We start from the raw sequence: 14051 nt of genomic DNA, 5'->3' as shown, positions 1-14051 counted from the left end.
CTTATATCTAAGTTTTTTGTAGGCAGTGTATAGATGGGTCTTATTTTTTTTGTCTATTCAGCCACTCTATGTCTTTTGATTAAAAAATTTAGTCCATTTATATTTAAAGTAATTATTGGTAAGTATGTATTTACTGCCATTTGTCAAGTGCTTTCTGAAAGTTTTATAATTCCACTGTTCCTTTCTTCTCCTCTTGCTCTCTTCATCTTTGATTTGATGACTTTCTGTAGAGTATGCTTAGATTCCTTTCTCTTTATCTTATTTACTATAAATTTCTGCTTTGTGGTTACCATGAAGCTTGCATAAAACAACCTACAAGTCTCTTTTAAGTTGACAGTAACTTAAGTTTGATCACATCAAAAGCTCTATATTTTTATCCGCACAACCCAAGTTTTATTTTTGATATTACAGTTTACATCTTTTTATTTTATGTATCATTTTACAAATTATTGTAGTTATTTACTACTTTTGTCTTTTAATCTTCATACTAGCTTTGTAAGTGATTAATCCATCACCTTTACAACATTAGAATATTTGGAATTTTACTATATATTTACCTTTACCAATAAGACTTATACTTTCATATGTTTACCTTTTACTAATTACCCCTTTCATTACAGCTTCAAGAAGTTCCTTTAACATTTCTTGTAAGGTCTGTCTATTGGTGATGAACTCCTTTAACTTTTGCTTGTCTGGAAACCTCTTTATCGTTCCTTTGATTCTGAATGACAACTTTGCTGGGTAAAGTATCCTTGGTTGGCAGTTTTTTTCTTTTTCTTTTAGCACTTTGAATATATTGTGGCACTGCCTTCTGGCCGGCAAAGTTTCTGTTGAAAATCTGCTGATAATCTTATGGGAGTTCCCGTATATGTAACAAGTTGTTTTTCTCTTGCTACTTTTAAAATTCTCTCCTTGTCCTCAACTGTTGACACTTTAATTAGAATGTGCTTGATATGGATCTCTTTGGGTTCCTTTTATTTGGAACTTTCTGGGCTTTGTGGATCTGAATATCTGTATAGGAAAGTTGACAGCCATTATTTCTTCAAGTCAGTTCTCTACCCATTTCTCTCTCCCTTCTCCTTCTGGGACTCCTATAATGTGAATGTTGGTCCACTTGATATTGTCCCATAAGTCCCTTTAAGCTATCTTCACTCTTTTTCATTCTTTTTTCTTTCTGCTGCTCTGATTATGTGAGGTCTACACTCTCTATCCTATCTTCAGGTTTGCTGATCCTTTCTTCTGCTTCCTCTGGTCTGCTATTGAACCTCTCTATTCTGTTTATTTTTTTGCAGTTCAGTTATTGTATTCCTCAGCACTGTGACTTCTATTTGGAACTTTTTAATATTTTCTATCTCTCTGTCGAAATTTTCACTTTGTTCATCCATTCTTCTCCTGAGCTCAGTGAGCATCTTTATGACTGTTATTTTAAACTCTCTATCAGAAAAGTAGCTTATATCCTTTTCATTAAGGTCTTTTTCTGAGGTTTTGTCTTGTTCTTTTGTTTGGAATATATTCCTCTGTTTCTTCCTTTTATTTGACTCTCTGTGTTGGTTTCTGTGCATTGGACAAAAAAGCCACCTCTCCCTGTCTTGAATGAGTGGACTTGTGTAGCAGATGAATCTTATTGTTCAACCCTGCCCTAGCCCTTGGTTGTTTCGCAAACCCTTGTCATTGTCCAATCTGCCTACTTTATTTTTAGTGGCTCCCAGTACTTAAGGGTGTGCCAAGACCTGTCCATGTCCCCAAGGGGAGGATCTCAGTCAGCACCTAAATTCAGAATGACTGGACTCCAGACCATCAGGCAATAGCTTTTAAAGTATGTAAACATAACTCTTTCCAAATTTACATTTTTATGTAATTAACAATCTTAATGGGGCTCCAAATTTCACCTGCAACTGGCAAAAGCTTTTTGTGTGTAGACTCATTATAAAGTAATAAGTTCATATATTACTTAGATGAACTAAGTTCATTTAGTTCTACAGACTAAAAGGGGAGGAGACTGAACAGGCTATAATGTTACAATACCTTGTTATGGGACTGAAGTATCTGTATGATGACTCTGGTATTAGGGTAATAGTTCTTGATAGAGAGCACCCTACAAAAATAACAAATATGCTCATTAGTGATGTGCCATATCCAATGTCTTTACAATATAATTCAATTCAAAGTTAAGTTGATGTGTGGGTAAGCACAGGAAAAGAGCACATTATAAAGTTCATTGTTATGATCTTCAATAGCACACACATGGAAGAGTGCTATGGTTTTAGTGACTTAGTAAATTAAATCTATGGAAAGGTAAGCTTTTGGTATTCAGAGTGGTCTTCTGGGAGCAATTCCTGAGGAGGAAATAATCAGTTTCATATATTTTAGTCTTCAAACTCAAACACATTAATTACAGAAAAAAACAGAGACTGAATTGCTATCTATAGCTCAAAGTAGCTAACAGACTGTCTAATCCAACTTTCTATTTTACAAATTAAGAAACTAAGATCTATCTTATATTTACTGTACGTTACAAGTTCTCAGCCTTCTCTTGCTTTTTGTAGAGTCACCTTCAGCTACGTGTATTTATTTTGCTCTGGGGGCCAACAGTTCATCTGGGTTAGGTACAATGGCATTGCCCTCACAATGACAGTTTGAATCTCTTACCACAAATTGAGTTCCTGCTCATAGACAGTTCACAGTTCAAGATGGTAACACTAACCCTAGCCATCTTGAAAATACTGCCTATAGTCAAAAGCACATCATACTGAACCATGCACAATCTTTCACTAGGACTACTGGAGAAAAACCCCAGTAAATAAAGTCTAAGAATAAGGTTCACAAACCACAAATGCCGTCTTTATTTCTGAGGGGCTGTTAGTCAGAATGGTGCTATCTGAACAGTTATCAGTTATTCGTATGCTTGCTTTTTAAATTTAGACAGCTATTATCCCTACGGAACGCCAGGAAAGTAAGTGGAGAAGCACATTGACACACAGTAAACTCTATTTTGATTTCCTTTTTCATACATCTGCAGAGTCTCTGGGGCCAAAAAATAAGGCAGAAACCTGGAATATGATGAACCCTGTGCTGTGATACATGACATCTGTTTAGTCCTATGCATGGGGCTTTATTTTAAAAGAGGTAAAAATAAGATCAGCATTGGAGCATGTAAGACACAGTGCCAGCTTCTTACCTCATAATGTTTGAAGTGTCTTCAGCATGTGAATCACTGCACAGAGGGTTGGCTATAATCAGGCATGCTTCTGCAGAGTCCACCTATTCTTCAAGATTAAACAGCAGCCACCTTGTTAATTATATATGGGAAATGCTTACGTGTTCCCCTTTGGGGTTTTCTTATGGTTTCATCATACAATTTCCAAAAAGAAAGAGAGCACACTTGGGAAGGACTTGTGATAAGGATGTCTTTACATCAGAATCACAGTCCAGCAAATGCTGAAAGGGGCTGCATAGACGGACCAGAGTCTCCAACACAGATGTAGATTGCTTTAAAATGGAACAAGTGCAGAAGGATATTTTTCCTATGATCCAGAAACGTCAATTTATGACTAGTGATGAGTAATAAGATCTTTTTAAGCAACTTCCTGTATAGTTATTAACCTTTCAGAATAGCAAAAAAATTACTGAAGTGGCTCTTATAACCCCAAGTTGCAGGAAAGAGAAAGATTATACTGTGTTTGTCAATTTTTGCTTCAATTCTTTGTGTTGACTCTATAGATCTCTGCTTTAAAAAAACTGAACCTTTTGCTCCATATGATTGTGAGAAACCTAAAACATGAGAGGAAGTTGGCCTTCATCTTAAACGCAAGATGTCTAGAGGGTTGGCGGTTGCTCATCTCTTTTAGTCTCAGCCTAACTGGGATCTCTGCGATTTTCCTTCATGCCTTTCCTATCAGAGGGCATATCAGTGTGTTTAGGAGAAGCCGGTAAAAGCTGACAGACTCCTAGAAATCTGTCATCTGGTAAGAATCCCACTTGGATAGAAAGATCTAACACACTTCTGCTATCCACAACTTTTTCAGATCTCTTAGACTGATAACATAAAACTGTTCTAGATAGAGAATTTAGTGAAATTAAAAAATTTAAATATAAATGTAGGTAAATAGTGAGGTCTGCTTGGTATCTGTCAAGAAGGATTTGGAGGTCAATTACTAACATTTCTTTATGATCAGTTTTTAAAGTTGAAGAAGTTGTATTTCCCCCAATTCAAGAGTCTGGAATAATCCTTTGGGAAGAGCAATACACACTATTGTCTTAATTGCTGCAGCTTAGGAAAACGACAAGGAGGAAAAGAACTAGATCTCACCGCAACTCGCCTCAGATCCTCCCACTTCAGTGCAGATCCAGAAACGAAAGTTGTATAGGCCATGTAGCACTTAAATATGGTTTCCAATTCCAAAGAAGGAGGAACCCTGGATAAAGAGCATAGTGCCAGGTATGGAAAAAGAAGATTGGCTTTGGTTTAGAGACTGTTACATTATTTAGTGCATTTAATAAAAACTCTAATCTTCTCTTGGAAAACATCCATCCTCCATTATTAATCCACGTGCTTAGGTGATGTGGACACCACTAGCCTAATTCCAGAAATGGGTCTGAAGCTCAGGGGCAATCAATCACAGAGACATGAAAAAATACAAATCAGATTAATGCAAAAAAAAGGGGGGAGGGAATTACTAAGAACAAAGAAGTTCAGGACCAATGAAAACATTTCAATTATTCAAAAAGACATAGCATTCTAAAACAACTATGAATTTAATAAAATAGCTTCTAAAGATACAAAAAATTTTAACAAAATGAGAGAAATACATGAACCTGCCACTGTAATGACAGATTTCAAAGCATCTCTCTCAATTACTGACAGATCAAGGAGAAAAAATAATCAAGTTTGATATTTATAAATTCTGCAAACAATATTTAAGGTATCTAATTTAAATTTTTTTCACCTTTATTGAGGCAAAATTGACAGTTAAAATCGTAAGATATTTAGTGTACAACATGATGATTTGATGTATGTATACATTGTGAAAGGATCCCTCCCATTATTTAATTAACACATCCATCACCTCACATATTTACCTTTTTGGGGGGTGATGACATTTAAATTCTACTCTCCTAGCAAATTTCAGTGATACAATACAGTGTTATCAACTATAGTCACCATGTTTTACGTTAGATCCTTAGACCTTATTCATCTTAAAACTGAAAGTCTGTACTCTTTTTACCAACCTCTCCCTATTTCCCCCAATCCCCAGACCCTGGCAAACCATCTTTCCACTTTCTGTTTCTGTAAGTGTGGCTTTTTAAAAAAATTCCAGATATAAGTGACACCATGCATTTGTCTTTCTCTCTCTGGCTTATTTCACCAGCTTATAATGCCTGCCAGGTTCATCCATGTTGTTGCAAGTGACAGGACAGGACTTCCTTCCTTTTTAGGGTTGAATGATATTTCATATCATTCAAATATATATATATATATATATATATATATATATATATATATATATACACCACATCTTCTTTATTCATTCATCCATACATGGAAACTTAGGTTGTTTCCATATAATGGCTATTGTGAATAATTCTAATTTTCCTCAACAGCACACAAATATTTACCAAAATGATAATTTACTTGACCAATAAGGAAAGCCTCAACACTGCAAAAAAAAAGCTGCTGTACATATAATGACCTCTGATCACAGTACAATTAAAGTAAAAGTTAATAACAAAAAAATTAAAAAATATTCATCATAGTTGGAAATTTTGAAAAACAGACTGCTAAAAATCTCATGAGCTATGAAGAAATTATAATGAAATTTATAAAATTCTTAGGAATTAATTATGTGAAAACACTAAATATCTAAGTCTTTGGATACAATAAAAGCCTGCTTTAGGGGAAAATTACAGCTTTGGACATTAATCTTGGAAGAAACCCAAGAAATAAGAAGAAAAGAGGGCTTCCCTGGAGGCGCAGTGGTTGAGAGTCCGCCTGCCGATGCAGGGGACAAGGGTTTGTGCCCCAGTCCGGGAAGATCCCACATGCCGCGGAGCGGCTGGGCCCGTGAGCCACGGCCCCTGAGCCTGCGCGTCCGGAGCCTGTGCTCCGCAACGGGAGAGGCCACAACAGTAAGAGGCCCGCGTACCGCAAAAAAAAAAAAAAAAAAAAAAAAAGAAGAAAAGAGACAATAAACACAAGAGTGCAAACAGTGAAATAGAAAAGAAAAATAAAAGAGAGAAGATGAACAAAGACAAAGGCTGGTTCTTTGAGAAAAAAATCACTCATATAATAGGCAAAGCTGTAGTAAAATTGATGGAGAAAAAGAGAAGACAAAAATGACTCATAATATTGAAAGAAGATAAAAATACCTACAGGCAAAGTAGAGATTAAAAATAATAATCAAAGAATACATCAACCAACCAAATGCGACAGCTTTTAAAACTCAGACAAAATAGACAAATTACTAAAAATAGATCTTACCAGAACTAACTCTAGAAGACTATTAAAGGAAATGAAGTTTAGTTTAAAATCTCTCAAAACTAAACAAAAACGAACAAAACACATACAGAGACCCACACACTAAACACAATTTTTAAAACCACCAGTTCTAAATGGTTTAGCAGGCAACTTCTACCACACTTTAAAGCAACAAATAATCCCATTTTTATACAAAGTCTTTCAAACACCTTAAAAATAGAGAATGGTCCCCAACAAATACTACAAAGCCAAAATAACCCTTATAGCAAAACTATTAATTTAATTCATCACATTAACAAATTAAAAATTACACAGCCACCTCAGATGCACAAAAAAAGTTGATTAAAATATCTTTTCACAGTTAAGAAATAAAACTCATGGTATATTAGGAAGAGAAAAGAATATCCTTATCCAAATAAAGAGTATCTTTAAAATAAAAAGGATGGCCTTAGTGGGAAAATATTAGAAAAGTTTTCTTTAAAATGAGAAATGAAGAAGAGATACAACTATTGCTTTTTTCTCAACATTATATTTGATGTCTTAGCAAGAGCAATAAGAAAATAAAGATACACTGTACACATAAGGGTTAGAAAGGAAGAAATAAACTCTCTTTATCTGAACTAATATGATTATTTACATAGAAACCCCTAAACACTACAGAAAAATAAATAGAGGCTAATTTAACAATATGGATGAATGGAAGATTAATACACAAAGGTCAATTCTGGTTTTTCATACCAAAAGCAAACAAGTAGAAAATACAATAAGACATTATTTCAAATATATCAGAAAATATCAAGTACTTATAAATATATATGTCACATATATTTATTACATATATACATATGTAAAATTACATAATATATAGTAAACAGCAAGCCTGGGAAATTATACAATATTATTGAGACACTAAATGAGATCTAAATAAGTAGACAACCATAGTATAGTCAGAGTCAGAAAGAATTTGTAACACAAAGAATCAATTTTAAACCAAACTTTCAATTAGATTCCTCCCATCAATTTCCACAGGGCTTTTCATAGTTCATGATAAAATGATTATAAAATTGATATGAAAGATAAAGGGCCAAGAAGAGCTTGTCAACTGTTGGAAAAAGAAGAGCAAGGAGGGAAAACCTGCCCTAAGATGTATAAGGATTAATTATGAATCTTTAGCAATTAAAAAAGCATAGTATTAATGCAGTAAGAGATAAACTGATTAAAAAAAACACAGAATAGACCTATTTATACTGGTAGCATGTCAAATCAGTGAGGGAAAAAGGGTTTATTCAATAACTAGCATTGATAAAATGGTTTTCTATGGAAGAAGCTGAAGTTTTATTCATGCGTCACGCCATAAAAAAACAAATTCCAGTATAATTAGAGATTTAAACATCAACAAAAATTAAAAATTCTTAATAGGAAATGTAATTAAATATCTTTAAAATACTGGGATATGGAAAAATTCCTAAACAAAAACCAAAAAAAATCATTAAATACAATTGAAATGATTGAAAATTTGAACTATAATAATATTAAAAACTTTTGAATATCAAAATACTTCTCATACTCAGTGAAAAGACAAGTTATAAACTGGAAAAATATAGTTACAATTCAGATCACTGATGAACAGTTCATGTCAAGAATACATTAAGCACTCCTAGAAATTAAATAAGAAAAGCCCCACAAACAATCCAACAGAAAAACAGGTAAAATGCATGAGTAGGCTTTTCACGGAAAGAGGAAACATGCATGGCTAATAAACATGAAGAGAAGCTCCATACTTAGTGATAAGAGGCTTACAAATCAAAACCACGATGAGATTCCACTTTACACTGATTCCACTGCAAAGATTAACAAGTATGACCACGCCAGTTGTTAGAAAGAATGCAGATGTACAACTACACAAAGTCCCTTACAGATTGCTGATAAGCTTGAAAAATGGTGCAACCACTAGTAAAAAATGATACTATCTCGTAAAAATGAACATTCACATTCTTCACACCATTAAACCACCCTCCCCCCACACACACATACACAGACACTCTTGCACAGGTCCACTAAGAGCCATACATAAGCCATGTTAATAATAAAATTATTTCCAATAGAAAAATCTAGAAACAATGCAAATCACACCAAGAGTGGATAAATAAACTAAGGTTTACTCTGTCAATGAAATATCATATAACAGTAAACAATTAACTACAGCAACACTCAGAAAAATGAGTGTATCTTAGAAATATAAAATGAGGAAAATCTAAGTACCACAAGATTCCACTGGTGTGACCTTCCTTCTGTAAAGTTAAACACAGATAAACATTTTAAGACTGTACATAATTGCAATAAAACTATAGGAGAGATAAAGAATGATGATGATGTACAAAACAACTGAGAGCAGTATGAAATGTGGGTAGGATCATATAGTTAGATACGGGTTCTGTCCTAAATTTTGTCTTGATGGTGAGTTCATGTACTGGTACTTAGAGCATTATTAAAAACAGCTACTTACAAAAACAAACAACCAAAATGTGCTTATGTAGAAGTCAAGTACAGAGGTTGTTGTAAGAATTACGATAAATCCAATTCTAATCTCCCAACACTAAAGAAGAAAACTAAATCTAGTTATGTCATCCCTCTGCTGAAAATCCTCCAAGAATTCAGGACTGACTCGGAGAAAAGGCAACTTCCTTAAAGCCAAATCCTTATAATAGACTATACAATACTTTTGTTATCTGGCCCACTATCAACTGCAATATTTGGAAATTCTCTGAATTTGTCAATCCTCTTGAGTAAAACTTCCCCTATTCCCTTAAAACATATGTGAACAAGTGAGAGCTTTGCATGTTTTCATATATTAAACATCACTAGAGGCTGGGGCCTTTGTTTTCAGGCATAGTAAACTAGATAATTTCAGCCAACCTTCTACTAAGGATATATAAAAATGCTGGATGAAATATAAAAATATCTAATAAATCATGAAAGATATAACCAGACCGTGAAGAATTTCCAGGCCAAAATCTAGAAGAAATCAAGGTCTTAGAGGTTAAGTCCAGTCCTCCCACCCCGCAAAGCATTTAGTAACTCAGAAGATACAGCTACCAAACTGAGCTAACATTCTGGTGATGTCACAGGGTAAGTGGTCCAAAAACTTCCAGCTCCCCTGACACACAAAATGAAGACTTTAGTAACCTCTCCAAATTTTAACCTGGCATAACAAAGGTATGCAGGCATAGAAGAAGTGTAAAATTGAATAAATTAGTTTTCAGATGTACTTTCATTCTGAGTTTGTCACCTGGGTAGTACAGTGAACATCGAGCGTTGAATTTGGATTTACGTGGTCCTAAGGCACAAGTGCCCCATTGTACTTGGAAGAAGTAAATAAATATCCTCTCTGGGGGCTTCCCTAGTGGTGCAGTGGTTGAGAATCTGCCTGCCAATGCAGGGGACATGGGTTCGAGCCCTGGTCTGGGAAGATCCCACATGCCGTGGAGCAACTAGGCCCGTGAGCCACAATTACTGAGCCTGCACGTCTGGAGCCTGTGCTCCACAACAAGAGAGGCCGCAATAGTGAGAGGCCTGTGCACCGTGATGAAGAGTGGCCCCCGCTTGCCACAACGGGGCAAGAGAAAGCCCTCGCACAGAAACAAAGACCCAACACAGCCATAAATAAATAAATAAAATTAAAAAATAAGTCCTCTCTGGAAGAATGTAGTATTTTTCTAGGCAACAAGTTATTTCCATAAATATTTTTTAATAGAAGAATAAGCACATAATCTAAGACAAAAAAGCACACAAAGAAAAGAAGATACTATGTGTAACAACCAGTGGAAACAACAGACAAGAAAAACCAAGGACTTAAGACATTGAATAACTGGACACAAACTACAACATAATTATGTTTATTTTATTGAAATAAATAAAAGGTAACCTTGGAAACACAAGAAACTATGAAAACAGAGAATATTGATAAAGAACCAAATATAAATTCTGGAACTGAAAAATACAATAACTCAAATTAAAAACTCAATGAATTGAGTTTGTAAATAGATTAAACACAGATAAAGAGAGAAGTAGGAACCTGGAAGGTAGTTCAGAATAAAGTATCCAGAATGTAATACAGAGATACAAAAAAGAGGAGAAATACAAAACAGAGGGTAAGAAATATATTTGGCACAGTAAAAAAAGGACTAACATAATTGAATTCCCAGAAAAGGAGGAGAAAGAACATAGTGACAAGGGCAATATATGAAGAAATAATTGAGAATCTTCCAGAAATGGTGGAAAACACCAAGCCGGAGACTCAGGAAGACTCATGAATACTAAGCACAATAAATTATCAGAAATTCAAAACTACACACATCATAGTAAATGTATAACATACTTTCACATTAAGTACAACACATAATTTTTTAAGAAGATAATTCATTAAAGAAGATAGTTTAACAGACTTCTTAATAGCGACAACAAAAGCCAGAAATCAACAGAATAATACTTTCACGGTTCTTAAGGATAAAATGTGGCAGCTTATAACTCTATATCCATAAAATTATCTTTCAAGAATAAAAAGAAAATAAAGATGTCTTTACATTAAAAAAAAAAGAGCTTGTCACTGGCAGATCTGCACTTAATTTAGGATAAAAATGGGCAAAAAGAAGCATAATAGAAAATAATAGGAAGAAGAATATGTATATATTAAATCACCTTACTGTATACCAGAAACTAACACGACGTTGTAAATCAACTACATTCCAATTTAAAAAATGGGCAAGATAACAGCCATTTCATAAGAGGGAACCCAAATGGCTTATATATATGAATATATGCTTGGCCTCATTACTAATCAGAAAAATGAGATCATAAACCACAATAAGATACACTGTCTTGCAAAACATTATCCCAAAGAACGGCTAAAACTAAAAAGACTGATGTTTCTAAGTGTTAGGTAGGATGGGAAGCTACATTTCCAAGCGGTAGTAAGGCTGTATATGGTGAAAGGAGCTCTCAGGGCTGCTGGTGGAAGTGCAGACCAGAAAAAAACATTTTGAATGACTGACAGTTCTGTTACAGGAAGATTTACTACCCTGCAATTTAATGCCTGGGGACCAGGACACATATATAAGAATTTTCAAAGCAACATTCTTCATAATAGACAAAATTGAGGAGAAATGTCAACCAACAGTAGAATGGATTAAGAAAAATTGTGGTGTATTCATATAATGGAATGCTCTACTACACAGCAATGAAAATGAATAGGTACAGCTACATCCAGCTGCAACAAGGATGAATCTTACAAACGCATTATTGAGGTAAATAAATTTATATTCCATTTATGTGAGTTTAAAAACAGGAAAAACTTAAATATTCTAAATAAACATAGGAGATAAGATAATTAATAAATGTCAGATATAAAGTCAAAATCATAATTATCTGTAGGGACGAAAGATTGGGTTATTATTGGGGAGGTTTTCCTGGGGTGTTGGCAATAGAATATATCTTGATTTGGGTGGTAGTTACATGGGTGTTCACTTCATAGTAATTCATTTTAATGTGTATTGTAATTCTATGTAATTTTCTTTCTGAGTTATAATTTGGGATAAAGAGTTTTAAACATGCTGCTTAATTATTACCTTGCTTTTTTAAAAATAAATGTAAGTTCTAAGATATTTTTTCTACGCTCCAGTGACTCCTGTGCAACTCTTGGGAATTTTTCACTCAACTTTTGTTCTTGTGAGATTATTTAATGTTGAAAAAGTTAGAAAATATTTATTGCTATGCATGTGATATATCTACTGGAAAATATTTAATGATAGACATATAAAAAGGAGGCGATCATTAAGTACCAGAAAAAAATTTGAGGAAATGTACTGTTATCAAAGACCAACATTTATCAGCCATAATGATATAAACACTGTCGCTGTAATTACAAATTAGAAGATAACTATAATGGAACAACTGAAGAAGGGAAAGTGGTGCAGAGGGATGAATGATATACATCTGCAAAATATCAGGTGATGAATAAATACTGTGTACAACTGAGGAGTCAAAAGAGTGATAAAACAGATTTAAACTTAGAAGAAATGGTTATCTCTGAGCAGTAAGACTGGAAAAATAGGAAGGGGTTAAATATTTGGTGATAAGTATTTTGCGATTTGATGTATAAGTTATGTTCCTATATTACTTTCTGGAATAGTACTATCTTCTGGATTCCTACATGGATCTGCCCCATCCCTCAACAACTGCTGAATTAGGTGACCCCTACATCAGCGGTCCCCAACCTTTTTGGCACCAGGGACCGGTTTCATGGAAGACAATTTTTCCATGGATGGGAGGTGGGGCGGTGGATGGTTCAGGCGGTAATGTGAGCGATGGGGAGCGGCAGATGAAGCTTCGCTCGCTCGCCTGCCACTCACCTCCTGCTGTGCGGCCCAGTTCCTAACAGGCTGCGGACAGGTGGGTTCAGGACCCCTGCCTTACATGTTATGACAACGTGCCTGTGTGTACATGATTTTCATTTATCCTGATCAGCATTATTGCACCTTTCCAATCTGAGAACTGATATCTTTTTTCAACTCTAGAAAGTTTTCATCTTTTCATTTGATTGTGAAAAACTGCACATATACAAAGTGTATAGGATGTATGCATTCAATATAAAGAATAATAAATCAATATTTATGTACCCACTCAGGCACAATAACAATACAAATTACTCAAGGAAATAAATATCTCATCATTATTCACTGTTGTATATTCTCTAAGCCTAGTTATCTGGTCTTCTGGATGTTTTGAGAGCTATATAATATCAAATTTTTTTTCTGTTAAGTTAGCCATAGTTAGTTTTTGTTGAATGCTACTAGTTACCCTGAATTATAGAAACATAAATTAATATTTTACCTTTATGACATTTTATAATATAATATCTTAGATATTGTTTTGCTTTAAATAATAAGTAACCAAAGAAAGAAAAGTGTCAATTTCTGTATCAGTTACCTAGGTTTGCACAAAATCTGGCACAATCTTTGTGGCTTAAAATAATGAGTTATTATTTCTTGAAATTCTTTGTTTTGACTGGGCTTAGCTGGGTGAGTCTTCTGCTCCATGCAGTTTTGTTGGAGACATGACTCTGTTTAGCTGAGAGCTCTAGTGGGCTAGAACCTCTGAGATGGCATCACTTACAGGTCTGTTGCCTCAGCTGGGCTTCTGGAGGAGCTGGCAGCTGGATGGGCCTCCTACCCCTGGAGGAGGAGGTGAACTTCTCACATAGTGGTCCAGGGTTTCAAGACACTGAGCGCAGAAGGTGATAGGCTCTTTATGGGTTGGTCCTTTAACTGGCTCAGTCATTTACACATGTTTCATTGGTTAAAATGAGTCAAAAGGCCAGCCCAGATCAATAGAAGGGAAGCTAGAAGACTCCACATTTGATGGGAGGAGGAGAATATGTGTAAACATTTGGGAGGGGTTTCTGGTAGCCATCTTTTAAAAAACAATCTACCACAGTCTTCCCTCTGCTGAATTCTATTTCTCAAGTTAAGTCAAAGGCCAGCACAGGTTTACTGAGAGGAGCAGCATGAACGTACAGTAA

The 14051-nt window shown here is 34.8% G+C and overlaps 1 protein-coding gene across 1 annotated transcript in view; it reads right to left on the bottom strand.

Moving 5' to 3' along the window:
• KCNU1 (potassium calcium-activated channel subfamily U member 1) overlaps positions 1–14051 on the bottom strand; it is a 154998-nt gene that overhangs the window by 89208 nt on the left and 51739 nt on the right. Inside the window, exons 13-15 of the mRNA XM_027123016.1 lie at positions 4310–4415; positions 3179–3261; positions 2026–2095 (exon numbers count right to left, since the gene is read on the bottom strand). Of these exons, the coding sequence (XP_026978817.1) occupies positions 2026–2095; positions 3179–3261; positions 4310–4415 (259 nt within the window). The remainder of the gene's footprint in view (positions 1–2025; positions 2096–3178; positions 3262–4309; positions 4416–14051) is intronic.

This window comes from Aethalodelphis obliquidens, unplaced genomic scaffold, assembly GCF_003676395.1.
Source record: "Aethalodelphis obliquidens isolate GAN/ISIS:26980383/991018 unplaced genomic scaffold, ASM367639v1 scaffold25, whole genome shotgun sequence".
NCBI lineage: Eukaryota > Metazoa > Chordata > Mammalia > Artiodactyla > Delphinidae > Aethalodelphis > Aethalodelphis obliquidens.
This window is presented reverse-complemented; position numbering and strand designations above follow the sequence as displayed.